This window comes from Filicampus tigris, chromosome 10 (assembly GCF_054856515.1).
Source record: "Filicampus tigris isolate MCC_2025a chromosome 10, RoL_Ftig_1.0, whole genome shotgun sequence".
Taxonomy (NCBI): Eukaryota; Metazoa; Chordata; class Actinopteri; order Syngnathiformes; family Syngnathidae; genus Filicampus; species Filicampus tigris.
Window position 1 is genome coordinate 19,642,763 of NC_141226.1, and position 27,636 is coordinate 19,670,398.

Sequence of the window (27,636 nt, forward strand, 5' to 3'; positions counted from 1 at the left end):
AATTGCCCTAAAATATATTACATTTTTGGTACCAAAAAAAAATAATTAAGTGCTCGTTTGTACAGGGAATCATTTCTTTGACGTTGTCATTGCGCTTTTTGGTCGGCAGAGGGCGCTGTTAAATCACTCTTAAAAAGTCCAGCCGTCAAAATGCACAACTTTATTGAAATGTAAATAGCAGACTCACATAAGCAAGCTTGCAAACGTACAAATTTTTTTTTTGGTCCTCAAATGATCCTCATGCTTGACAGTGAATGCATGCTTCTTGTTAGCCATACAAAACATGAGGATGGGATGTGCGTGCGTGACGGGACCAGTCTTGATGCTCTGCTGCAGTGGCGCCCTTGTATCGGCTGTCACTCACAACGCCATATAGTCAAACCCCGCCCACAAACCCACTGACGGTTAATGGGGAGAATCAAAGAATGCACGTGACAACCAGGTGAACAGCAGGTGGGTGGGTGTGTACACATGTGTGCCCACGTATGCGTTAAGTCAGATAGCGGGAGAGGACTCCATCACCTGGCAGATTTGAGCGAACACTTGGTCAGGTGACCTCTCGGCATCAATCTGAAAAAAAAAAAAAAGTCAAGATCAAGAGTACTCTAACATCTGGTGCATTAATTTGGCATTTTTTCCCTCTGAATATTGGTTCATTAAAATTGTTAGATATATTTTTAAAATTTATTTTCTTTATCGCAATAAATAATTTAATTGATTTTTTTTTTTTTTAAACAGTAAAATTATAACGGGATATAATTTGACTTTATTAAATGATTGGTTGATACATTGAATTAATCCCCCAAAATATATTTAAAGAGGATATTTTTGCATCTAGCCAGCCTCCCTTCTAAAATTGATTGGTTAAAATATTTTCATTATTAATGTATCATTCAAAATTAGTTGTTCCAAATATAAAAGAATATCAGTAAAGTATTTTACATAGATTTAATTTTAAAAGTTTATTTGGTCCTTTGTTAATTAGTAATAAGTTAATAATAAATACAATAAAATGAGCCTGAATTATTTTATTAAAATGAATCTGCATATAGCAGTCTTTTCCCTAAAACTGTTTAGTGTAAATAAACTTATCTCATTCTTGTAAATAATAAAATGAAAGAATAGTAGTAAAATAAAATAAGGAATTTGCATGAATTATTTAATTTCATTAGTTCAGAATTAACCAATCACATTCAAAGTCCTTTTGAAATGGTGGTCAGCCACCATTTCACATGTACCTCTGACCAACCCCCCTCCCATTGCTTATACAGGTCATAGGTCACATTAATGGTGGCAAAATTATTTGTAATTACCATGGTCTCATTTTCTGAATCCCACAAAAACCGGCCATTTTAAAACAGGGTGTGTAGACTTTTCATCCCAACCGTACATATTTGCCCACCCCCTCCCCCCTTTATGTCTGTCGCTCTGGTGTTGGCTTTCCTCGACGTACTACTGACCGTGCGCAGTAACCTCTTTCCGTCATAGTGTGCCACCACCGGCTCGGCGTCGGCCCAGAAGCTGTCGGCCCTCCAGCAGGGAGCGCCGTCTTTGTCCGGACCCGACACCATGGCCGAAGCGGAACTCCGGCGGCTCTGTCGACGACCGGCGAGGGTTTGGGCCGAGCAGCTGAGCAGGAGCACTGCGGTGGGCTCACCCATCTGACACACACTTAAGTTAACTTCCTGTTTGTCCTCCAACCGCAGAAGAAGACAGGTGTCCCGTCCCCACCTTGGCCTCGTACAGCTGCGCCTGCCTCAGGTCTACGGGGAAGCCGCAGACCACCACGCCCTTGGCCTGACGTCGAGTTGCCGCCGCCACCGCCTCGCACAGCACTTCCATGGTAACCTCCTTTGTGACACACGCATGTCAGCCAATCGCATTCTTGTTTGGTCAGGCCACGAGCTGATTGGTGAACGGAAAGTAGCAGGCTTGACAAGAAGCTGATTGGTTGGCGTCCCCGCCCTGTTGATGTCCACCACTCAACTTACTTTCTCGCCTGCCACGTTTTTGTTGACGTATGAGCTTCTCGTCCAATCTCCAACCAAACAACTTTTAGTCTTGCATTAGGCACACTCCTTTTACGAGCCAATCTCCTTCGACCAATCAGCTTCTTGTGTAGCCTGCTCCTTTTTTTGTTGACCAATCAACTTGTCTTCTGTAGCCAGCGCTTCAACCAATCAGCTTCTTGATTTGCCTGCTTCTTCTGTCAACAAATCAGCTTAACTAATCTTTGACCCCCCCCCCCCCCCCCAAGTTTTCTAAATAGAGGTGATGATGCTCCTATGGCTGTTATGATGGCTTCTCTGTGACATTTCACTTCAAACACACGATTTGAGGCTTTTGAACGTGTGTGTTTGTGCGTGTGGATGTGTGTGTGTGTGGTGGGGTTCAGTCAAAGTAGACCAAAGAGAGGTCACTGCTGTCATTAAAGTGCACAATCACAAACTGCTGAGCTTTGAAATGAAGTGACCCTTATATAGTCAGTGGCGGGTACATTTGGTACCCGGCCTTAACTAGTCCCGGAATTTTCCCTAAATGGCTATTTTCAACCAAAATGGCCGACTTCCTATTCCATTTACGAATGGGTGGCTGAAACTATTCTGCGCGGAATGTGTTTGGCGTTGGCGGTGAAACTGGCGCCGACGGTGGCTTTTGTTGCGTTCACTAACCTCCGGCAGGGGCTCTCCTCTCTGAAGGATGTCCCGCAGGTGGCGCCCCCTGTCGCCGGGAGTCTGCATCTCGCTGCACAGTAGGTCGGCCAAGGAGATGCGACGCAGGCCCAGTTTGTCCTCCATGCGCTCGCACTGTGAGCGCTTGCCCGAGCCGGCGGCGCCTGCAGCCATGCGCAAACACGCTAGAATGTGATTCATTTAAAAATTGACTTTTGTTTATGACCAATTAATTACACCGGTCAACAAATGTTTACTACATTTTTTAAATCAGAAATGCAAGTAAACCTTTCGCGATTTTTTAATTTTTTTATTTGTGCTGGTTCTGAATCTGCCCTCGTTTTTTTCACGATTATGTTTTCATAATAATAATGTAATACCGGTAATGTAATATCCGCTTCAGCCTGTGTGAGTGGAGAAGCGATCGCCACGGTATTTTTGATTTTGTGGAGGTGATCCATGATGAGATCGCGTTTCATGTCGATAAATCCAAACTATTGTGCAGAACACTTTTATACTTTCACGGGTTGAAGTGGACAAGCGTAGTAATGTCCATTTGCATTTTGGTGGCGATCGTTCGCCGTTTTAGACGACAGAACCGACAAAGCGAGCAATCTTACCACGCTCGGCTCCCTCCCGTGACGTAGACAGCTGAAAACATAACACAAGCCACGCCCCAAAAAGGGGCGGGACAATTTGTCGTAAGCCCTTAAATCACGACAAGAGTCTTTTGAGGTGGGCATTTTAGTACTGATGTCATTTTTACATGCAAACCTTTTATACAAGTGCCAATGTCATCCAAGTGTCCCTTTAATGACTTGGATCGATAAAGTAGAAATCGTTCTTAGTGATGCCTATTTTTTTTTTTTTCGGAATGCGTAAAATAAAATCAATATAGAACTTAATTTCAAAACACCGCAGCTTGTTGTGAAAAATAGTTTGTTTTTGAATAACATTTTTCAAATTTGTGAAGCTAGTCTTTTGGCTCACACATGCAGCTAAGGCCTGATTACGAAATAACAAGGGCATGAGATTGTGCAGGTGATCTAATGTGACCCGCGTGTATGCCAATTCATTTCCTTTGCGTGTCAGCATGGAGTTATGGTCTGATCATTATCACGATGCTGCTGATGATGTGAGCTGTTAGTAGTGGCAGATAAACACTGAAGTCATTATAGCCACACTGCTTCCACTGTGTTCAATAAGCCATACACAGGCGGATTGGCTTTTTTTTTTTTTTTTTTTTTTTTTTTTTTTTTTTTTTTTTTTTTTGCCCCCTCTTTCTGTCTCCTAACGAATCACCGGAGAAGGCCGATTCCGTGTGGATGTGATGGGTTGCCATGACGACAACAGTGCTGGCAGACTGGAGCAAAGTCACAGCTTAAAACCTTCTCGCATTCTTCTCATTTGGTGTGCACGCGATGTTTACTTCCAAACTGCAAGTTGGCCGCAAACAAAACATTTGATCATGATTTTTCCAATACGACTCAAATGCTGAGAAGTCCCTCTCTTTTGTCCTGTTTAACTTTGTTTGTATATTTTTGGAGATTCTGTATTTTTGAAATTTTAATGTTACTATTAGCACTTGTTTATTCGGGGGTGTTTATTTAATTATTATTTCAAATGGCAATTTCATTTTTATGTCATTTTTATTTATTTATTTATTATTCAAATTCAAATTTCATTTGAATTTAAATGTGTATTTATGACGATTAATTTACTGCTTCAAAAATTCAAAAATGTAATTGCAATTCATAGATTTCTTCATTTATTTATAGTTTTTTCAAAATTATAATTTCTAAATTGAAATTTCTATTATTATTTGTGTTAAAGCATGCAATGTCGCATGATTTATTTGTTCATTGTATTATGCATGTACTTTTAGTTGTCATTTTCTTTGAACTGTAAAGCCTATTTATTCTTAGTAATGATCTACTCAATCTTGTATTGCCATTCCTAATTACTGAACGTATTTCATTTCATTATAATTGAGTCAAAAATATTTGTATCATAAATGAATTTAATTTTTAAACTGTACTTACCAGTGGATGATTTGCCGTGACAGTATTTTGAATTGTAATTGTATTTTATTCTTTTCCTTTTCATGGACGGTGTTTTGTTTGGAGTTTTAAATGTTTATTCAGGTATTTTCCCTTTTACGTTACTCAAGGTTTGGCTAGTGGGCTGCCTTTGGTGTATTGGATTCGTCTTAACAGTGATCCCTGTCGCACTCGGCACCCTGCCCGTCAATCGTGTAGGCCGAAATATATTTGGACTAACGCAAGCAGCCTTGACTGCCGTCTCCCGTTTGAATTCAGCTCATACTAACGAGCTCCGCTACAGGTGTTGTGTGCATGTGTGTGCGTGCGCGTACCCATCAAAAAGATGACCTTCGGCGTTTTGGGCAGTGTGCAAAAACCTGTCAGAGGAAATGAGAGCAAGGTTCACTTCAGCATGGACACACGTGCATGTGCACACACACACACACACACGCACACACACACACGCGCGCACATGTATATGCAGATGCGGTGTTATTGTGGAAACAGACAGACATCTTTAGAAATTGTCTTTGATGTTTACGTTGACAACCAGAGATGGGTATCGCCTAACGAAGTTCCCGTCTGCATATTTAAACGACCCACGTGGTCACCGTTGGTCCGAGTCGGCCAAACGGCGTCGAGAACGGACTTAACCGGTACCACGTCACACGCAGGCGCCGCACACATGACACTCAGCCAAATAAAGATAAAAAAAGAAAACTGTGTTGTATACCTTGCGGTGCCCCATATTGTTTTTATTTCACTGAGTGTGTCAGTTGTTTTTATCCGATATTTTTTTCCTTTATTTGGCGGCGTGTACGCTTGTGCGGAGCCCGCGTGTGACATGTACATTAAGTTCTCGATGCCGATTGGCTGTTGTTGCCCACGAGGGACGGACTGGGATCCACGTGGGCGGGCTAAATATGCAGACGAGAACCTTGTGACGGTTAGGCGATGCCCAGCTCTGCTGACAACAAAATCAAAAATTCTTTTACCTAAGTTGATTTGGTTTGCGAAAACGAACACTGAATTTGCTGAAGATTCTAAATTGCCCTCAATGTTCACAAAAACATACGTTTCAAGTTTGTAAATCATCTTTGTTGTTGACAAAAATATAGACTAGGTTTGCTGAAAACTAGTGTTTGATGTTTGTATAAATTGTCTTTGATGATTACGTTGTGCCGGATGTTGATAGTGCACATTCACTTTTAATTTAATTGAGGATTCATTTTTAAAAATTTTTATTTTAATTTTAATTTAATTTATTTGATTTTTTAACGGTTACGTTCATTGAAGACTAGATTTTTTCATGTCTATACAAAACATGCTGGATCATTGAAGACTACATTTTTCATGATTTTACAAAAACATTATTCTCATTGAAGTCTAAATTCAAAAACATGCTTGATTTATTGAAGATTCAAAACCATCTGTCATTTTTACCGAATTATGCACATGAGGTCCATCGAAAACTCAAAATGGTCTTTGATGTTTACAAAAACATTGAGGTTTTGTTAATAAAAACATGCACCTTAAGTCAATCAAACGTTCAACGTTTTTGAGTTTGACATTCACTGAAGATTAAAAACGTGTCGGGATCATTAGACTGCATCGTTTTTGATCTTTACGTCAACTGTCCTTAAAGACTAAAACATTGTCCTCATGTGGTCGATTGTGTCTTGTTTACAAAAGATATGACGTCTTCGACGTTTACACAACTAGGGTGCGATGTTTAGCAAAATGTACCCAGTAGGTTCATTCTAAATAAAACGATTCAGAAACATGTGCGCAACGTCGTCGACGTCCTGCGGCGTCGCGTTAGCGATGCGACGGCGAGCTGGAGACAAATATCATCAAGGACTAATTGGCCAGCCCTCCCCAGACAATTACACAACCGATGTTGATAAGCGCCCCCAACGCGCGCACACACGCAGACTGAGCGCACAATGTCGAGACATGAAGTATCTGAAGGCGGTGAATATTGTAACATCGTCATCATCGACTCACTCTCTTCACTTCCTTCGGCGTACCCGAGCTCTTCTTCCTCTTCTTCCTAAAGTCGCACACAAGTAAATAGACTTCTAGACAGAGATGCATTTTTTTTTTTAAAAAGTTTTATTTAATACATCTTTATTTATATTTTTAATTCAATATATTTTGGCAGAATGCAAACTGAAGAGCATTTAAAGCCTGTAATAATATTTCAAGTGTGTTTTATTCCTTGTTTTGCTTCTCTTCGGTCTTTTAGACAAGCGCGCGTGCATGATATCATCTCACCTCCCACGACCAATGAAGAAAAATATTGAGTGAACGTGTGAAAAGTGAGCACCAAAACGTTTCAGCTAATTGATTATTATTTTTATTTTTTTTAGTTTTTCCCCCTAATGTTGATTTAATTGTTTATTTAACAGATACTGTAAGTTGCCTCCGACTGCACACTGGAGACAAGACTGGATAAAGCTTCACGTGAAGAGTTACAGAAACATGTACGTAAGGTTCATTGAAGATTTGCAATTGTCTTTGACTACATTGTCAAATTGGACGCGAGGTCGATGGAAGACGTAAGTGTCTTTGATGCTGAAGTTTTGGATTGTAATCGTCGATGTTGTTTATCAACACAAACACTAATACGCACAGTTCATTGAAGACCAGATTGTCTCTGATGTTACGTTACGGATGATTCTGAATTTTTCTTTGATGTTGACAAAACGCATTAGTCAACTCGAGACTGAACCGTTTTTGATTGACGTTTTCTCGGTTCGGCATTAGACTCTGAGCTGTTTGATATTTACGATACAGATGCTAGGTTCACTAAAGACGAAATTATCTGGTTCACTGAGTACTCCCAATGGTTTTGTGTAAAGAAACATGTAGAGCAGGTTCACTGATGACTCAAAACAATCTTTGATGTTTACCAAAGCTTACGTTAGGTTCACTGAAGGCTAAATTGGCTTTGACTAGACGAAAAATTGTTTTTGATGTTGCAAAAACACTTGCTTCATCTAAACTCAAATGTCTTTGTTTATGAAAACGTATGTGAGATTTATCCAAGACTCGAAATTGTCTATGTTGGTTATAAAACATATGTTAGGTTCATTGAAAACGAAATTGTCTTTCATGAAAACGTCTTACTCTTTGAAATCAGGTACGCTAGGTCCATCAAGAACTCGTAACATGCATGTTGAGTTCCTTTAAGTATTCAAATCTTTTTTTGGGCATCAAAAAACATCTGCATCTTGTTGATTTTGTTGTCTTTGATGTACAAACTTGTCATTGATGTTTCCCAAAAGCCCCCATTTTCTTAAAGCGGAAGTCAATGCAAACATCATTTTTTTCAAGAATATGTTTTATGCAAGTCCACTAGTTAAAACGGGGCATACTGATAAATATTGCATTTGTGGAATAAGAGTTAATCCATTCGTTTTTAGCCATCTCCGGGGGCGGCCATTTTGTCTTCTGTTGACTGAAAATGACATCACAACTGCTCACAACAACCAATCATAGCTCAGATTCAGAAAACAGGTCAGCCGCGATTTGTCGTCGTGAGCAGTTGTGATGTCATATTTGGTCGACAGAAGACAAAATGGCCGCCCCCAGACATGGCTAAAAACGAGTGCATTTTGCTTAACTTGTATTCCACAAACGCAAAATTAATGTTTCAACTAGTGGGGCCTGCTGGGAACATATTCTTGAAAAAAATATCTTTGGGTTGACTTCCGCTTTAATACACATTCTCAGCCCATTGAAAACTAAGTTGCCTTTTTTTTTTTTTTTTTTTTTTTTGCGAATGAAAACATCTTACCTCATCGTTCTTTCCAGCAAAGTCGCCCATGTTGCATTCGGGCAGCAGACCGAGATCCAGCTCACTCAGGGCTGTGGGGGACAAAGTATAACTTGTATAAAAGTCGCCCTCATCAAGACAAAAAGTTCACAGTCCGCATCAAAGCACCAGGGCAACATTACCGCATGATACACATGTGCAGTGAGGATAAAGTTTCAGTATCGAACGCGGTGGGAACGGGCTGGAAGTAACACTTCCCTTTGGCATTCTTCATCCCCTCATTAAAAAAGTGGGTTCGACTGGAGGGAGGCAGCAGCTTGCATCTCTTAGCGTGTCTTTGCCATGAATGCATTATGCATGTAGCGATGCTTTCCGAAAGCAACGCGTTCTGAGCGGGAAAGAAAGGAAAACACAAGCGCTCTGCTCATCGTGGACGCAAACCAAATGTCCGAAGAAGAACAAAAAAATAAACCGCTTGATACTAAAAAAATGATCATTCATGTTGTTTTTCTAATCGTGACGTATGTTTACAGCCATTGAAGACGCAATGTCTTTGATGTTTACATATTCAAAGTGTTTTTTTTAAGGACTACGCTCAACAAATTCTCGAAATAGTCTGAGGTATATGAAAACATGCACGTTTGGTTCATTGGAGAAACTCGATGTGGACGTTGACGTTCAGTGACGACTTCAATTGTGTCTTTGATGTTTATGAACACCTCCGTTCAGGTTTGATGAAGATTGTACACGGTATTAGATGCGAAATGGACTGTGATGTTTTCATTGAAGACTAAACTGTCTTTGGTGTTTAGAAAACGTAAAAGTACACGATTGAAGATTCTCAATGTTCTTTGACGTCAATATTAATCAAAGACTCAAAATTATAGCGTCGCTTGCATGTGAAAGACACTTATGTCAATTTTTCTTCATTTTTCTTATTTTTACATGAATGGTGTTTCCGCGTTGCAGACATCGCATTGTAAAAATTTAAAACGTTTCCAAAATTGGAGATACGTGTTTTTCACAGGACGATGTGTATCTTAGGTTCACTAATAATTGGGGTGTGTGTGGGGGGGGTGCTAGTCAAGATTTAGTGAAGTCGGAATCACCAATGGACGCCCGTTTAAAATTAGAGGCGGACGGCCTATAGTACATACATATTTCCCCCGGAAAAAAAGGCCAATGACGGACGACGCTGCAGACGGATGACGAATAACCGATTAATAAACGATAATCAATTTGTAATAAAATGCTCTGCACTGAAAATTGTCTCGGATGTTTGTATCAAAAGAAGAATTTTGTCGTTGAGGTTTACAATGCTATGCCGTCATAGCTGTCCCCATGTGTCCAAATGTGCCTCCTATCAGTGCTACGGGGACACTACGCAGGCACGGAATCGGAATCCGTTGACAACTTGTCTGCTAGGACCTGCTGACATTTGCCGTTCCCCACGTCACTACACCCAACATCCAACCCCGTCATCGCCGCTTGGATGATACATCTCCTCCCCCTCATCCTCTTCGCCATCATCGGCACCCAGCTGCTAGTCCAGATCTGATTTGTGGCGGTATTGGAGAATATCGAGGGCAATATTTGGAACACGCGGAGCCAGATTCACAAAGGATAAACTGCAGCGGCTGATAGCGCCTTCAATTGCACCTCAATTTGCGGTTTGAGTCAAGCAAATACAGCAGCTCGTGCGGCTATTAGCGCCGGCGTTAGTGGTGTTGTTTATCAATGAGGCTCATTTGCATACAGGGGGGGCAACTTTTCCAACAAATATACGCATTACACATTCTGCTCGGCCGTTTGCTCCTTTTTTACCGGGTAGCGCCTTGCTAACGCCACAAAATCCTTGAGTGAATTCGGCCCTCAGTCCTTACTTCTCTGTTCATGCAGAGGTTGCAGAGTAAGACTGGTACAAAGAAATTTTGGGAGGGATAATACAAAACAAAGATAGCTCTATATTGGAATTTCTATCCAGTTAAAGTGGAATTTTTAAACAACTAAATAGTGATGATATGGATGGATATACTTTTGTCAACCCAAACATGTTTTTTTCAAGAATATGTTCCGTGCAAGCCCACTAGTTGAAACAAGGCATTCTGATAAATATTGCCTTTGTGGAGTACGAGTTAATCCACTTGTTTTTTAGCCATCCCCGGGGGCGGCCATTTTGTCACTTCTGTCGACTGAAAATGACATCACAACTGCTCAGGTAACGACCAATCGCGGCTGACCTGTTTTCTGAAGTGATTAGTCATAACCTGAGCAGTTGTGATGTCCTTTTCAGTCGACAGAAATGACAAAATGGCCGCCCCCTGAGAAAAAAAACGAATGGATTTTGCTGCTTGATTCAAATTGCACAAACGCCGATGTATCGATTTGATCGAGGCCTTCCTTTCCCTTTTTCCATCACTATTTGCGGGATACATTTGGAGGCAAACATGGCACCCTTCAACGAGAGCACGTGAAACGCGTTCGCCTTACGCAACCAATGGCAAGTTGCCGCCGTCTGACCTTAATGATTGTGCGCTTCTCACAAAGATTAGCTAGCCCCGCAAGGCCGGTTGCTATGCCAACAAGCGCCGTAACCAGAGAGCGCGGGGGAGATTATTTTTCTTCTTACTATTATCTCACCTTGCTTCCTGATAAACTCACAACTCTACAGACGTAAAAAAGAGATAATACAGTCGGTCGATCGATGGATACTTTCTTCATCTCACAAGGGAAATCCACCGTTCCAGTGAGAACGCAACACTAGCCAAAGCAGGCGTGCTGAGTTACTAATACTATGAAAGATGTGAAGACTGTTCAACATATCTAAACAAGTTATTATTATTATTTTTTTTTTTAAAGTCACAATCTAGGGAGCGTGTGCCCTGTACCCCGTGCCCACGTCACAGCCTGCCTTCCCCCGTCACTTTTCTTGACCCCGCCCCCTGTAGCGCACGACTGTTGTGTACTTGTGAGCGCGTAAAAGCGCACGAGGTGTCAGGTGCACGTTGGTCGTCCGATCCAGCCTTTCATCTTCCACTTTGCCAGTGGTCTTGGGAAACCACGGTCACGTTGTCGTGTGACAAATTTCCTTAATTAGTGTCTTGCGCTCCTTCTTTCCACTCCTGCGACAACCCATAATCAGTGTCTTCATCAAACGTCTGCATGTGGCGGACGCGTGGACTTCCGCGACTATCTTGAAGGTGCTGAAGAAGTCAGAAAATGTCAACCTTTTTTGGGATTCCCCAATCTGTGGTCCCATCTCAAGGTTTTTCATTTCTCCCAATATGTTTTTTTGTTGTTGTTTTTTTTCCTAGTTTTTCCTTGCCCTCCCGGGGCTTAAGATCAGGTGATGTCGTTAATAATATGTTGTCAGCTATGGGCTTACCAGCGGCGGACTCTTGCGAGGGGGACAGCTTGTTGTCCAGAGTTGCGCTGATGTCACAGAACACCTCGTCTTCATCACGATCGGCATCCAGCTAAGAGGAGAGAGACTTTTTGTGACTGAAAATCTATGCGCCCAGAAACTATTTGATGCCTCGGTGAACTCTGCTGCTAACCAAAACAGACGATGCGGAGATGGCGTCTTTAACGACGATTAGCGGGGGGGGGGGGGGGGGGCGTGGTGGCCATCGGGAATTTTGCGAGTTTCCAAGAACGGCCGGTCCATTTCAGGACCGGTTGCACCCCTCCCTGTCAACTAATAGGTTTCGCAATAGGGCCGTCAACGAAGAGGAACCGGCGCAAGCCGGCCGTTGACCATTGACAAATCAGAATCGGCGCATATTGGCTGCCGTCTAACCAAATAGGCAGGGAACAAAAGATTTACTTGCTTGTGTTGGGTGTGTCACCGTAGAGCATACATGTCGAAAGTGCGGCCCGGGGGCCAAATGCGGCCCGCGCTCAAATTTAAGGCCCCGTTGCCGCGCGTATAAAATCCACACTAAATGCAATTTCGCATTTACACACAAGAGGGCAGCAGCGCTCTGCCCAACTCCGTAACCCTGTGCGACCCTTTCCAGACAGTTTCTAAAATGGCGACAAAGAATAAAATAGGGAAAGCGAGGGCCGACAATTTAAGGAAAGGTGGAAATTGGACTATTTTTCACTGAAATCCAAAGCAACAACTGTGTCTGCCTCATCTGCAAGGACACTGTTACTTATTTCACAGTTTTTAAATCTAAACTTTTACTCAACATTTATTTTAAAAAATATAAGCAGCACAAGCTAATGAGAGACCATGCAAAAAAAAAAAAAAAGTCTTTACAAAGATCATTTCTCACTGTGGGATATTCGATTAAAGGGGGAGTCAACCCAAACATTTTTTTAAGAATATGTTCCATGCAGGCCCACTAGTTGACAAACGGCATTCTGATGAATATTGCGTTTGTGGAATATAAATTAAGCGGCAAAATGTAGCCACCTCAGGGGGCTAGATTTCGTCGCTTGTCGTGGACTGAAAATGACATCACCTGTTTTCTGAAGCTGAGCCGTGATTGGTCGTTACCTGAGTCCCGAGCAACCGTGATGTCATTTTCAGTTGACAGAAGTGACAAAATGGCCGCCCCCTAAAAACAGCTGGAATTTGCTGCTTGACGCATATTCTATAGGAATCAGAATGTAACTAGTTGGCCTGCATAGAACATATTCTTGTAAATAAAAATTTGGGTTGACTTCCCCTTTAATGATAGTGATTGTCGTAACTGTACGTACGTGTAGTGTGCGTTGTTACCGTGACGATGAGGCCCCGCTCCTGGAAGTACTTGACCAAGGGGATGGTGTTTTGCTTAAAGTTGGTCAGACGCCGGTCGATGGCTTTGGGGTTGTCGTCGGGGCGACCCTGCTGCTCGGCCCGCCGCTGCAGGCGCTCCTTCAAGCGGTGCGTGGTGCACGCCAGGAACACCACCACGTCGGGAGTGCAGATCTGGCGTATATTTAAAAGTGGGATGATTCGATTGGCTTCAGTTCGATGTGGATGATAATCAGTTAGTATCCCTTTTGAACGATAACTTTGTTTGAGACAAGTGTGTGAATTCAGGGACATGGAAAGATATGTCGACACGGGAGGTAGAGGTAGAACGCTTCTCGATGGGGATCTTAAAAGGATCTCTACAGGGAGTTATTGTGGTGGTCCCAATTTAGCGGGGTGGGGGTGGGGGTGTAATGCTCCAAAAGGCCACCGCTGATGCTACAAAGCGCATAGGAGCAGCATGCGCCCAACCAACCAACCGTCTGTCTCGCAATCTCACAAATGCACTTCCTCGGTGTGACATCTGGAAACTGGAATTTGTTTAGTCGAGCACAAAGCTATTATTCTGTTTGATGGACGACAACACAAGACACACAGGTTACTTTAATTGTTCTGCCTGTCACTATATGTCGCTGGCATAGATAGGGGGACAAATGTCCATTATTAGTTGTGCACAAACAGTTGCATTCTCGCCGGGCCGCGTATCAGGAAAGGGACATGGGAGAGTATTGACATTAGAGCGAGATGATTGGACGCAGCGACGGAGCGGCACGCTTGAATAAACGGCGGAGTCCATTGTCACAAAGCAGGTGTCACACTAGCACGTCTCCTAGCAACTGTTTACTTCAGCTGGGAGGCTCCGAAAAAAGTGACACCGATCTCAGAACTCATGCATGCAGAATTGAATGATTTCATGATGCTTTCAGTGCTAACTTACTAACTAACTAACTAACTAACTAACTAAGAACACTTGTGTTCTTGGAGGAGGTAACTAAACTAGCTACACTAACTAATATTGATGCAAATCATACCTTTTGGCCTCAAAGTTTATCAATTGGTGGAGCTAGCTAGCTAGCTAGCTAACTAACTAAATGACAGACCGACTAACTAATCCCACAAGTATGCACTTGGAGGAGATGACTAAATAACAAACTACCTCGTCTCACACTTTTGCTCTTGGAGGAGGTAACTACCGGTAACTAATCAACTGACTGACTGTCAAGTAAAAAATGAAGCAAATAACTTGGATTTGTGGTTTGTAAGCAGCTAATCATTTACTCGTAAAAGTGAGCCACACAAGTCATCCTCTCCTTCACGCCCATAAGCAAATACTGTGACCACATTGTGTGATTATGAAATATGAATATGAATTGTGAAACGTGTCTGTGTCACAGTTACGGTGTGTCCACTGGTCCGGTAGAAATGGAGCTGGCCTGCGGGTCAACGACATCTCATTTAGCCACCCCTAAACGTTAAGAGCCTTTGATTGCAATAAAGCGTCGCTAAAAGCCATGCGAGGCTGTGTCGCACTTATTGTAATCGTTCAGCTGCCAAGTACACACTTCTGCTTCAGTGCTTAGTCTTGCGCCAAAACAATAGCCTCCTCACATTAATGCAGTGTTTCATTAGTGAGCATGAAGAGCTCACCATTAGCTTGTTAGCAGCTAGCATTGTTGCTCTTGTGTACAGAATTACACAATTAAACACATGTAACTGCATTATATTTTAATCTTTGTGTAATATTCATTACTTAGTCTGAAGGCTGTTAGAGATTTAGTACAGTACAAAATGATTGTAAATATATAAAAGCTTGAAACTGTTTGAAAAGTTTATCCATAATTACTTGACCGGTGCTTGGGGGCAGCTGTTTGTGTTCATGAGCCACGAGGTTAGCGTGCTTCCTTTGTTCACATCTATTCCTATTAGACACAGATAAGGCCTTGAACAGTCTACTGTACCGAAAATAGCATGTTTAAGAGCCGTGTAAACGTGCTACATGATGAGAGTTTGCTCTATTAAACAGCAGCCATAGATATGAACCGTTAAGTACGACACGCTCCTTTTGAGCTGTGTGCCTATGGTGATGCTAAGCGAATGTTCATGCTTATCATTTCTTGCTTTTGATGGGAACATCGCCACATCCAACATGGCCGCCACATATGTCCATATCTGTATTTTGTTCCATCCGTGATGAAATCTAAGTAGCATTTAATGATTGTATATTGATTCTGAACCCTGCGGGGGAAAAAAATACGGTACGCCACGATGATCGATATATTTGGCGTGTGATATTTGACACTCACCTGGTCCTCAAAGGACAAGGCCTGTCCGACGTCTCTCGGGAAGCCGTCGATGACGATGCCATTGGCGTCTGGGATTTTCATGATCTTCTGCTTGATCTCGGTGATAGTGGTCTCCTGCAAAACACAAATGGTCACTCCCAGGTGCGCTATTGTCTGTCCACGGTTAGCATGTTAGCTTGCGTAAATGCTACAAGACCTTGTCAGCTCTTGATTTGCGCAATACTTAAGAGTTTGAACCATTGCGCACCGTGTCACAAGAGGCCTCAATTTAGCAAGCGTCATTCTAATATTGTATGTTCATTTTGCGTTTACGTGCTAATTACTACAAAGGAGGAGCAATTGCAACAAGAGACAAAAAAAAGACCAACTCTTTTGCTTCGAACAGCCATTTTTTTTTTTTTTTTAATCAAATTTTTGCTTGCTTGCTTGTTGGCTAGGATAAATCATACGATTCTAATGCATCACAGAAAGTCCGCTTCAGTTACCCCTTCCTGACCGAGTTAAAAGCACATAAATATTAATAATGACCAGCCTTGACTTGAGAGAAACGATGACAGCGGCACACTGCCGGCCGATTTCTTTCTGTCTTTTTAGAGTGCAGCAGCGTGACTGCGGCTGAGCTCACTCGAGGCCACTGAGTGCCAGCATCGTTTAGCGTCACTTACTTCTTCCTGACTGCAGGAGGAGGTCAACAAAAGCAGATACATGAGCAGTGCGCCGCTCTCAAAATAACAACACACACCCGCGACTTCCATCTTATCAAGATTCCATCAGGCGGATGAATGTCGGCGCTTTCCGAGCCTTTACGATGTCCACCGGACTCCATCCAACATAGCATGCAAACAATGCAGGTAACCTTTTGGATGCGACTGACATTTGACCAAATAAATGGAAAACTAAAGCAGACGACCCCGTGTGTATCTGTACAGCGGAGTATTTCCAACATTACATTACCTGCAATCCAATCGAAAGCAAGAGCGGATGCAAAATTCTGTTGATTGATACTCTTGCGCTCCAACAGTTCCATAGATTAGTTTTTCTCACCCATAGTGTGCCAAGGCACATTTTATGCACCTTCTGTCGTCTAGCGGAAGAACACTATGTGGTTGGCATAAATAAATTAACTATTTTTTGTTTTTTAATTACAAATATATTTTCTTTGTCAAAATAATTGACATTGGATAATTTACCGCGCCACACTTGATGATCTCTCACGGCGCACTGGATGACAGTAAAATCCTCATTAAAAACTGGCAAGTATACTTTGATTATAATCAAAACACTGAAATGGCAACATTTAACTTTGTGCATCCGTACCGTATCGTGACAGAAAATGATGAATCAAGATTTGGATGTTTTGTGCCATTCCAAGTTAAAATAGATTGATATTTGACGTGTTGATACCGTACGCTGAGACAGAAAATGATACATCACAATATTGGCGTTTTATCCTACCCCAGTTGTTAAAAACTGATCAATTTCTGACGCCTGTGGTTCAATACTCTACTGTGAGAGGAAAACGATTTGGTGCGTCATGATATCAGTTGTTTTCTTCCATCTCTGGTTAAAAGTTCAATTTGTGATGCTTTTTTATTTACATTGCAGAGTGAGGTAAAAGGATACATCACAATATCAATATTTTGACCCACCTCCAGTTTAAATTCATCCATTGGATGCTTGTGTTTCGATACTGTACTGTGAGAGAAAACGATACATATCGATATTTTGTCCCACGCCTACATAAAAAGGATCAATATTTGACACTTATGGGTCAATAATGTACTGCGAGAGAAAATGATGCAATGCATCATGACACCGATATTGATGTTGGGCCAATAGCTGAAACCGATTGATATTTGATGCTTGCGTACTGATACTGTAATGCAAGAGAAAGCAATACTAGACACCATGATATCGACATCAAGAATTGACACTCGTGTATCGATACTGTATTGAGGGAGAAAACTAAATGATACAGAAATGTGCTCAAAGTTTGAATGTGCTCAGTAGCAAATGTAACGCCCGATGGCCATGAGTGACTTGATCACATCTAATAAGCTGCGAGCTTGACCCACTTTGCTGTTTGTTTGACGGCTTCACGTCAGGCCATCTGGCGAGCGGCCTGAGAGGAAGGGAGCGATGCAAACGCTGCAGTTACGGAGGACGATTCGTGAGAGCGCGCGGCACCGTCAGTCGCGACGTGGGCGGTAGCGCCTCGTGTCGGCATCGCACTTTGCCACATCACTGGTTCATCTGTGTGGACAGCAGCTGCCCCTCCCCCCCCCAACCAACCTCACACAGCAAAAAGATGATTTTTAGCGCTATACCTCACATTCAGGGTCATTATAAAATTATAGTATATATAAATAATAGCGCTTGATGAAGGCGTGTGTGTGTGTGTGGGGGTGGGGGGGTCACTGGTGTTCGGGCGGGTGTGACTGTCTGTGTGCGGGACTGTGAGAGGCAGGGGTATGCTGTCAATCAAACAGCCTGGCGCACATGCAGGCAATAGTTGTTTTTAGAGACACGCCTACCAAAAACAAACAAAAAAACGCATTTTAGCGACCCGTTCCAGAACTTTGTGATGAATTAATGAAAATGGAGGACTCTAAGGAGCGTAAGAAAACTGCAAAGAAAATGAAATGCAGTTACAACAAGGTCTGGGAACTCATTGTCCGTGGGTGAAGCCAGATAAAGTCAGATAAAGCTTTCTGTGAACTTTGTGGCTGCTGTTGCTGTTATGGAGAAAACTGAAAGACTTGAGTTGTGATGGACGTAACCGAAAGTGTTTCATCAGTGCTTTCCTTGCTTCTGGAAGTGCATAGTGCTGCTATGGTGGACACGTTTGTTTACAAGTGAATTGATTGTAGTTACAATATTGTTATCTCATGACTATTTTTCATATACCTCTTGTTTTATTTTCGCTTCATGCTGTGGCTGTGTAATTTGAAAATAATTTGAATTGCAGTAGTTGTAGTAGCCTGTCTTTGTTTGCATTGTCTTTGTTACTGTAGTAAATTGTTACTGCACTTCCTGCTCTACATGTTGACTTGAGATTTGACAAGGTTCTATTGTGTGAGTGTGACTATTGTTATCTTTACCTCAAGATATGAGGTATTTTTGTGAGCCTTAATTGTGAGCTCGATTGCTAGGGCGAAGCTATGGGTGGGCCCAGATGTGCACAGGCCCACCCAGATTGACAGACTGCCCACCCAGTGAGATTCATGAAAAAAATATATACTTTTAAATTTTTTTGTAAATTATTATGAAATTATTATTTTTTTTCATTGTATTGAATCTTAAGAATGGCATCATTGCGGTTGTCTAAGGAGGATCTGAACTTCATATTATTCAGTTTGTCATTTTATTTTGAATATATGATGTGTCTGAACAGGGGGATTGAGCTCAGTGAGAGAAATATTCAGGCCCACCCTGATTTTTCCAGGCCCACCCATTAGCCACCTTCTGGCTCCGCCCCTGTCCGATTGATATTAATGTCTCAGAGATTGACCTTTTCACTAGCTGTTTGTGTTGTATTCTTGTAACTGCAGATAATTTCAACTGCAATTCTGTGTTTTTAATTGTAGATCCATAATTGTTATTTTGTTACAGTTTATTATATTATATGTTACTTAATACCTGTCAAGCTGTGCCATATGCATTTTTGGTGTCCGTCAGCTGCATCCCAAATTGTCCCCCACAAGCATGCACCCTGTCCCACATCTGCTGAGTTTGGATCTGGTCACTCTACTCTCACCGAGCGGGTATACAGTTCGGGGCGTGTTTGTATGAATGTTTTTGACGCAATATTGGATTGCGATCATTCTCTTGTTGGCAGTCGATGAATAAGGACGCGTTTACAGTCAGTCGTTTACGCTCCTTATTACTGCCACAATGTGAGAGAAAACGATACACCGCGATAAGGTCAAACGTTTTCAACAACCTCCGTTTAACTTTTGCAAATTACCACGACGTGGATGACTCTGACTCTACATCGGTTGTGAACTCCTGTTTCATTGTCAGTGTCCTGTTGAGCAAAATAATACTACCCAGGGGGTATACCTATTGAAGCGGCCTGTCGTGTTTGAATAATATTAGACAATTACAGTTAAGTACATAAACCGAGAGCCGTTTCCCTAGCCAGTCTGACTCATTATCTTGACGCTAATGAGACGCGTCCGGCTCCCCGCCCGGTGACACAAACACGGCTAATCAATGTCTCGTTATGTGCGACTGGACGGACGGTGCTCTTCCTGTGCCTTTCTTTGACTACCTGCGGCGCCAGCTCGCCGTTGGTGATGATCTTGGCGATCAGGCTCCACTTCCTGTTGCTAGTGGCGTTGTGGATCATCTTCTTCCGCAGAAGCTCGCCCACCGACACGTACTGGAAGCCGTAACGCTCGGCGATCTTCAGGCATTGTGTTCCCTTGCCGCTGCCAGGACCACCTACAGTCGCGGGGGGGGGGGGGGGGGAGAAATTACAACACCTTCGAGCTTCGCGTACTTGTTCATTTTAAACGACTGGTACAACTAATAATACATTTGTTTGAACAAATATAACGATCCTACGAAAATAGGTAATAAATGTTTAATGTAACCCAAATCAAGTTCTCACTTTTTAGGCATTGCGTGTTTTCTTTTCTGTTAGTCACACGATGCTCGTTAGTGGTACCAGACCAGTCATTAAAATGAACAAGAAATTGAAGAAAACAAGATGGTCTTATAATTTTTTTTTACATGACTGTATATACACACAGGGAATGTTGATGCTCTGCTTTGTGTGTGTGTGTGAGAGAGAGAGAGAGTGAGTGAGTGAGTGAGTGAGTGTGAAACATGGCGTGCGTGGGTGTATTGCAGCCAGACACTGTTTTGTGAGAAGCCTGTTGTGTGTTTTTTGTGGGTATGAGGCTGCTGGTAATTTTTTTTTACTGAGTGTGTGTGTGTCTCTCTCTGTGTGTGTGCGAGCGTGGGGGCTGATGGAACAGGTATGTGTGAACTTGCTACATCTTATGTAAAGCATCTATTTTGACGGCAAAAACAAGCGAGGAGGAAGCTCAAAATTATAGCGCCCCAAAGTCTGATTGATATTTGATGCTTCTCCTTGTAGCTGTGAATATTTTGTCTCACCCCTAGTTGAAGCTGATTGATAGTTGACACTTGTGTGTTGATACTGTACCATAAGAGAAATCGATACACAGCATCATGTCGATATTTTGTCCCTCCGCTAGATAAAACGGATCGATATTTGACCCTGGTGTGTCGATACTGTACCTCGCGATATCCGTAAGACAAAACGATATTTTGCCTGGCGATATCAATATTTTGTGCTAGTTAAAACGGATTGATATTCGACCCTTGTGTGCTGTTAGTGTCTGTACCAATATGACACATCATGATATCGATACGTGATGCTTGTGCGTTGATACTGTTGATTTTGAAATGACAATTGACACTGCAGTGGAGTTACGACCAGATATCCTGGTTTGCATCTTTTTCTTTTCTAGTGGTGTGGCTGCTCTATGACACAAGTCCGTTTTGGGGATTTGTAGGTGGGAAACACAGGCGATCATATTAATAACAACCTCAAATGTCTTTTTGACTCAGCCTAAACGCGTCACCCTCCCCTCAGCGTACAGCTGACCGTCTTCATTTGCGAGATTAATGACAGGTTCATGTGGGAGATCTGATTAGGCCAAACGCAGTGAGTGACATGCAGCCAGGCAGAGCTAAGTAGAAGAAAACCGCGAGGGAAAAACATGCCGCAAGAAGCTATTTTTAGCTTCTACGCGAAGTAAATAAATATTCATTTAGATTCATTTCGATGCCTGGAAGAGCTCTGAAGTAATAAGAAGCAGCTCGTACCGGAAAGAAAACATCAGCTTTCTGCATGCTGAGAAACAAGAATTCACAACAATGGGGTATCTTTAAATACACGTCTTCCAATTCTGCCTTTATTATTGCGATATTGATTATTATTATTAGGGATGTTCGATACCACTTTTTTTCAGATCGATACCGGTACGAGTATCCACTTTTGAGTACTCACCGATACTGATACTAAGGGCCGATACTACTAGGACTTTAACTTCTGAAACATAAAACTTCAATTAACACAACTACAGATAATTGTGAACAAAGACCTTTTCTGTCTTTCTGACGCACATGATGATTCATCGATCTATCAGCAGTGTAGCACCAACTACTGGCAAGGAAGACATATTCGATGTCATATATTTTTTTGCCTTAAAGTGGAAAGCAACCCAAACATATTTTTTTCAAGAATATGTTCTATACAAGCCAACTAGTTGAAACAAGGCATTCTGATAAATTTTGTGGGATAATAATTAATCCACTGGTTTTTAGCCACCTCTGGGGGAGGCCATTTTTTCACTTCTGTCGACTTAAAATGACAATCACAACGACCCAGGGCTCAGGTAACGACCAATCACGGCTCAGCTTTAGCTGTGATTGGTCATTACCTGAGCCCTGGGTAGCTGTGATGTCATTTTCAGTCAACAGAAGTGACAAAGTGACAGAGACGGCTAAAAACGAGTAGATTAACTCTTATTCCAAAACCCAATATTTATCAGAATGCCCTGTTTCAACTAGTGGGCTTGCATAGAACATATTCTTGAAAAAAATATGTTTGGGGTTGATTTCCTCTTTAAGTATTGGTGGCTGGTATCACCATCCTTCATAACTTCACAAGTACGCGATACCCTCAAATAAGGCCGATATCGGCCCGATACCGATACCTGGTATCGGCACTCGCCCATCGCTAAAATTATTATTATCATTATCATCACCATTAAGTCCCGGGAACGAGCATTCACACCAAATCTTTGTGGTTGCAAATATAACTCTCTGTTGTCCTAATGCTGAGAGAAAAGCATCCGCGTTGACGCGGTCCAGTTATAATTACTGACCACATTTTAGGCGCCATTCGCCAATCTGTCATTTTGTCAAGCCGAACCAACCTGCAACCGTCAGTTGGTCAGTCTGTCAGTTCGTCCGTCAGAAGTCAGTGGGTGTTTGTTGTTTACCGATGACGAGGATGACTTTGGGCCGTGGCCTGGATGGATCAAACACTTCGTACTCCTCGATGAGCTCGGCCGTCTCCGACAGGTCCGAGTCGCTCTCGATGGAGAACTGGCTGATGGGAGGGAGGCGCTCGTAGCGTCTGTAGGGGAAATTGGGACTGTCGGGCATCACTGTCGCACGCGCGCGCGCACACACACACACGCACACACACATCCACACATTTGCATAAGTGCGTGTGGGAAAATATCATCATCATGCATGACTCTGCTGTCCGTCAAGCGTCATCGACTGTAGCCCGTGGTGTCGACCTCACAAAAAAAGCAACACGACTGTGCTAATGATCACGTCTGGGAAGACATTATTATCGCGATGAACAGATTTAAAGAGCAAAGGTCTGATTTGATATTGATTTGGAGGGCAGTAGCTCAGTCGGTAACAGGCATCTTTTTTTTTTTTTCGCTATTCCTAATTAATGCCAAGCATAGCATTGGGACTAATCAGTCAGAAACACGCGTTTGTCGTCTTCTGGATATGATCAATTAGTGAATGCTGAGAGATGAGCATTCAAAGCAAGCACGGACATACAAACCTTTATTGAAATTGTTTAATTTCTTCTCTTTATTAGCACCAGTCAACAGTGCGCCTCACGGTACGCGACGCCCAAAAACTAAATACGGATTGAAGCTGCTGAAATAAACAGGTTGTCGGCAGTTTTGGTTCAAAGGTGACTTTTTTAGGGATTTTGGCTCGTTCCAAAATTGACCTGGGCACTGTTAGTTTGTTTTTCGAATCGCATGGCGAGTTGGAGCCAACACCTAGTCACAAAGAAAGGCATGTGAGCGTCATCAAACAAAGGAAAAAAGGGGATTACAGCCACGGCGACAACTGTGTTTGATTTTCAAATTCCGACCACGTTTTTGCATGGGAGCCACCGCTGGAATAAGCAGACTGACGAACGAGGCGTCACTTTTTGTTAATAATTCAACCGTGAGCCAAATGCCTGGTCTTCGCCAGAACTGGCTGACTTATGACGTGAAACCCATTTACGCTCCACCACAACGAAATACAACACAAAATGCTGATCATATAGAAAAAAAAAATGCACGGTTGCATTGGTCCTCGGTGGAGTCGACCGTCAGGACTTGAGTGTGTTGCCGTTTTCCCGTTGCGATTCATGGCCTGGGGGGGGGATAAAGCGCAGCACAGATGGGTCCGGGCCGGAACTCAATAAAATTTGCTTTGGCTCTCTAATCTCAACAAACGTAACACAAATCTTGCGATGCATCCTAAAAAGGGATTTCCAGAAGGAACAGATCAAATATCAACAATGGGAGATGCTCTCGGCATCCTGAGAAAGGACGAGTCAAAAAACAAAAAACACGAGGTGTCGAGTTTTGCATTTTTTTTTTTTGCATCGTCGCCGAGTCTACCAAAAAGATTTGTCTTCTTGTCCTGGTGAATGCTCATCTCTCAGCATTCACACAAACACTTGAAAATGTCTTCTTCCTTAGGCTGGCTTATAAACTGTTCTTCCTATTTAGTGAATGCTGAGACAAGAATCCACACGTCTGATGTTGTCGTGTCCAAAGATTGATTTGTCCTCTGCTAGTTAAGTGACCGCTGAGAGACAAGCATTGACTCTGATGTGTTTTGTGCTTAGAAACGATTCTTCCTGTTTTGCGAATGCTGAGAGTCAAGCATTCAGACTGATGCGTCGAAAATAGATTTGGCTCAGTGATACTGCCTTTGTGTTTAAAATGTTTTCGTTGTCTTCAGTGAAGACTGAGAGACAAGCATTCACAGTGATGTCGCTGCGCCTAAAAAATAATTTGTCTTGTTTGGCCTGGTTGTTATCATGAAGTCAGTGTTGAGAGACCATCCTGCACACTAACGTTTGTTTGCTTAAAATGTCGTCTTCCTCCTTTGTGAATGCTGAGAGACAAGCATTCATGTTGTTTCTCAGAAAAAAAGATTCATCTTGCACTATAAAAACAGTTGGGTTCAAAATAACAATAAACAATTTTGGGTCAAAAATGGAGCGATACACAAATTGGGTCAATTTGACCGACTTTCTTACAGTTTTGTACAAAACAGCCCATTTTTTGGGTTGTTTTGTACAAAACTACTTGGGCTTGTTTTTTGCAAAAGCAACCAAGAAAGTTGGGTCAAATTAAACCAAGTTGTGGATCGGTCAATTTTTGACCCAAAATTGTGTTATTTGTAACTCAAAATTGTGTTATTTTTAACCCAACTGTATTAAAAAAATGAATGCTGAGAAATGGCAAATGAGCGCTCAGGTGCATAATTGCTTGCTGTCTGTAGTTTGTTACGGTATGCTGTGATGTGTTAAAGCGTTGTTGCCCTCATTTCATTACTTTACCTTTATTCCAGCATCTTTTGTTATCGAGACACGTTTGTTGAATCAATTGCAGGATTGACTTTGCAAGTTTGGAACTCGATGCGCCAAGTACTTCCTGCTGTACCACCATTTTAACCAACATGAATATATGATCAAAACTTGAGTAAAAACTATACCGAAACAAAAGTTTGAGTGAAGATTAAATGCACATGCACTAAAAAGTTCAATACGACTGATTGGTACTCTGGCAGTGATTCTTTCACATACCACAAGAGGGAGCCTGTGGTAATAGTAGCACACTGCAAATGACTGATGGCGTGACTCCATAAGTCTTTGTAATTTCATCAGAATGATTGCATGGCAGGCCTCACCGTTTCTGAAGAGCGAGCGGCGCGACTGGCCACCGTTGATGGGCGGCAGCGGCTTCTTCTCCTGGCCCACGAACGTGTCCCACCGCACCTTGTCCGCCCCGCCCAGCTCCCGCACTTTTTTCAGGCAGCCCTCCAGGTAGTCCACGGGGTCATCGGGCCGGTGGTACATCAGACCCGTCAGCAGGCTCTAAAGGTAAATATGGAGGAGTCAGGCTCTGGAAGCACGACTGACTTCCTCCAATTAAAGAAAACATCTATTTTGCGGCGTCGTTATCGGCGCTCTTCAATAACCGTCGGCAGTACGCAATGAAATGCGCGTGATTGCTTGCTTGTAGTAGACGATTGTTCATAAGTGAGGCCTAATTAAGAGCAATGGGCCCATTCACTGCACGCCTACAGATGTATGAATGGAGTTCATTCTTATCATTATGATGGCTTTACAGTACTTCCTCCTTTTGCTTTTCTGCTCAAAACATCCCAAGAAGTGTTAGAACCGCACTGGGAATTCAAATCATCTTGGTTTGTTTTGAGAGTTAAGTCGTACGTCCATGAGAAAAAGTATTTTCATGAGCAGAAATGTGTAAAAATCATGGTTTAGTTTCTCGGAGAAAGAAAAGTGTAAAATTATTACTTTCGTCTAATAATTGTATGATTTTTAAACGATTTTTTTCAAACAATGACTTTGTCACAAAGTGTGGAGGAGGACCCAAAAGCAGGAGGCGAAAATCGAGTGCAGTCTAAAGTATTTCATTTAAAGAAAAACAAAAAGGCCAACAATAATTGAAAAACAACAAGGATTAAAAAGAAACTAAACAAACACTAGGGCGGGACTTGAGTCAACTTGGACCTATGACAGACATTCCCCCTATAAATAAAATGGTAAATATAAAGCCACACAAAAAATAAAAATACAAGTAAGGAAGACAGTTACAAGTCTAAAATGGAAAAATATGTATTTTTACCAATAATAAAAAAAAAACATTTGGATTTTATATGAGGCAATTTTAACATTGTTAGTCGTTATGTGAAAAAGATCTAATTTTACAAAATAGTTGAATAAACGTACAGTGTATATATATATATATATATATATATATATATATATATATATATATATATATATATATATATATATATATATATATATATATATATATATATATATATATATATATATATATTGTGATTTTTTTTTTACAATCAAAATGTTATGAGAGAAAAATGACGTCTGAATTACCTAAGACGAGATCAATTTTACAAGCAAAGCAAGCGTAACTGCCTGATTTTGCAGAACATTATTATTATTGTTATTGGCATTAGTAGTCGTACTGTTATTATTTTAGAATATTCCATGCCAGATAGAATATTACATGCAATTAGCTACATTTATATGCTAAACTAATACATTCTGGTCTAGGTTAATGCAAGGTTCCATTACATAACATGAAACAAAAAATAAATAAAATAATGAATTGTACTGTACTTTTAGTGAGGAACACTTTGTCCAACATGCATCTCACTTAATAGTATTGTCAATTAAACAATTATGGCAACATGCAGGACGACGTCTTGAAGGATGCGTTTGACCTGAAGCATTCCATAAATCATCTCTCCTCTCATTCCATTTTTTTTTTTTTGGGAAACGCAATATATCGCATCGAGAAACGTGCATGTCGTCTCCTGGCATGCATGCATGCATGCCTTCGTGCCTCACCTCAAATAGTTGAGGTATCTCCCGCCGTGCCAGGTACTCCTTGGCATCGTTGGTGTTCATCACCTCTGAGAGTTGCAACGTGTTTGCCTTCGAATCGTCTCGTTTGGGTTTAGTTGAGTTTTTTGTTGTTGTTCTTGTTGTTCTTGTTGTTTTGCTCCTCGGCGACTCTCGACAAGTCACACCGCCTCGAGCTCAGCTCAGCGCATCGCGGCCGTGTGCGTGCGCTCTACTCCAGGATTCCTGCAGGCGAAGCCACAGCGACGCGACACCCTCCTCCTTCTGCTCACTCACTCTCTCTTCTCTCTCTCTCTCTCTCTCTCTCTCGCTCGCTCTCTCTCTCTCTCGCTCTCTCTCTCTCTCTCTCTCTCCCTCTCCCTCCCTCCTCCCTCATCTTCCTTTTTGATGCAAATGCATCAGTCCTCAGCCCCATCCCCTTGACGCTGGCCAACATAAAATATTTTAAAAAATTGCAAGAATACAGTTGCGATTGATTTTGCAAGAAAAGATGCAATTTTACTAGAATAAAATTGGGATTGATAATAAATAACACTGTTGTATTTTTTTCAAGTCGTAATATTACATTTAAAACGATTTCTACCGTAATCC

The 27,636-nt window shown here is 41.9% G+C and overlaps 1 protein-coding gene across 1 annotated transcript; it reads right to left on the minus strand.

Moving 5' to 3' along the window:
- Positions 1-145: 145 nt before the first annotated feature.
- On the minus strand, positions 146-27,337 carry ak5 (adenylate kinase 5). The gene is made up of 14 exons (XM_086042885.1): positions 27,031-27,337; positions 25,317-25,503; positions 22,589-22,756; positions 19,819-19,991; positions 15,546-15,659; positions 13,225-13,416; positions 11,881-11,971; positions 8,517-8,587; positions 6,722-6,767; positions 5,047-5,091; positions 2,673-2,836; positions 1,732-1,851; positions 1,461-1,661; positions 146-570 (listed from the first exon to the last, which is right to left on the minus strand). Exons 1-14 carry the CDS (start codon positions 27,088-27,090, stop codon positions 496-498), a joined length of 1,707 nt encoding a protein of 568 aa, XP_085899011.1. The 5' UTR covers positions 27,091-27,337; the 3' UTR covers positions 146-495.
- Positions 27,338-27,636: the final 299 nt, after the last annotated feature.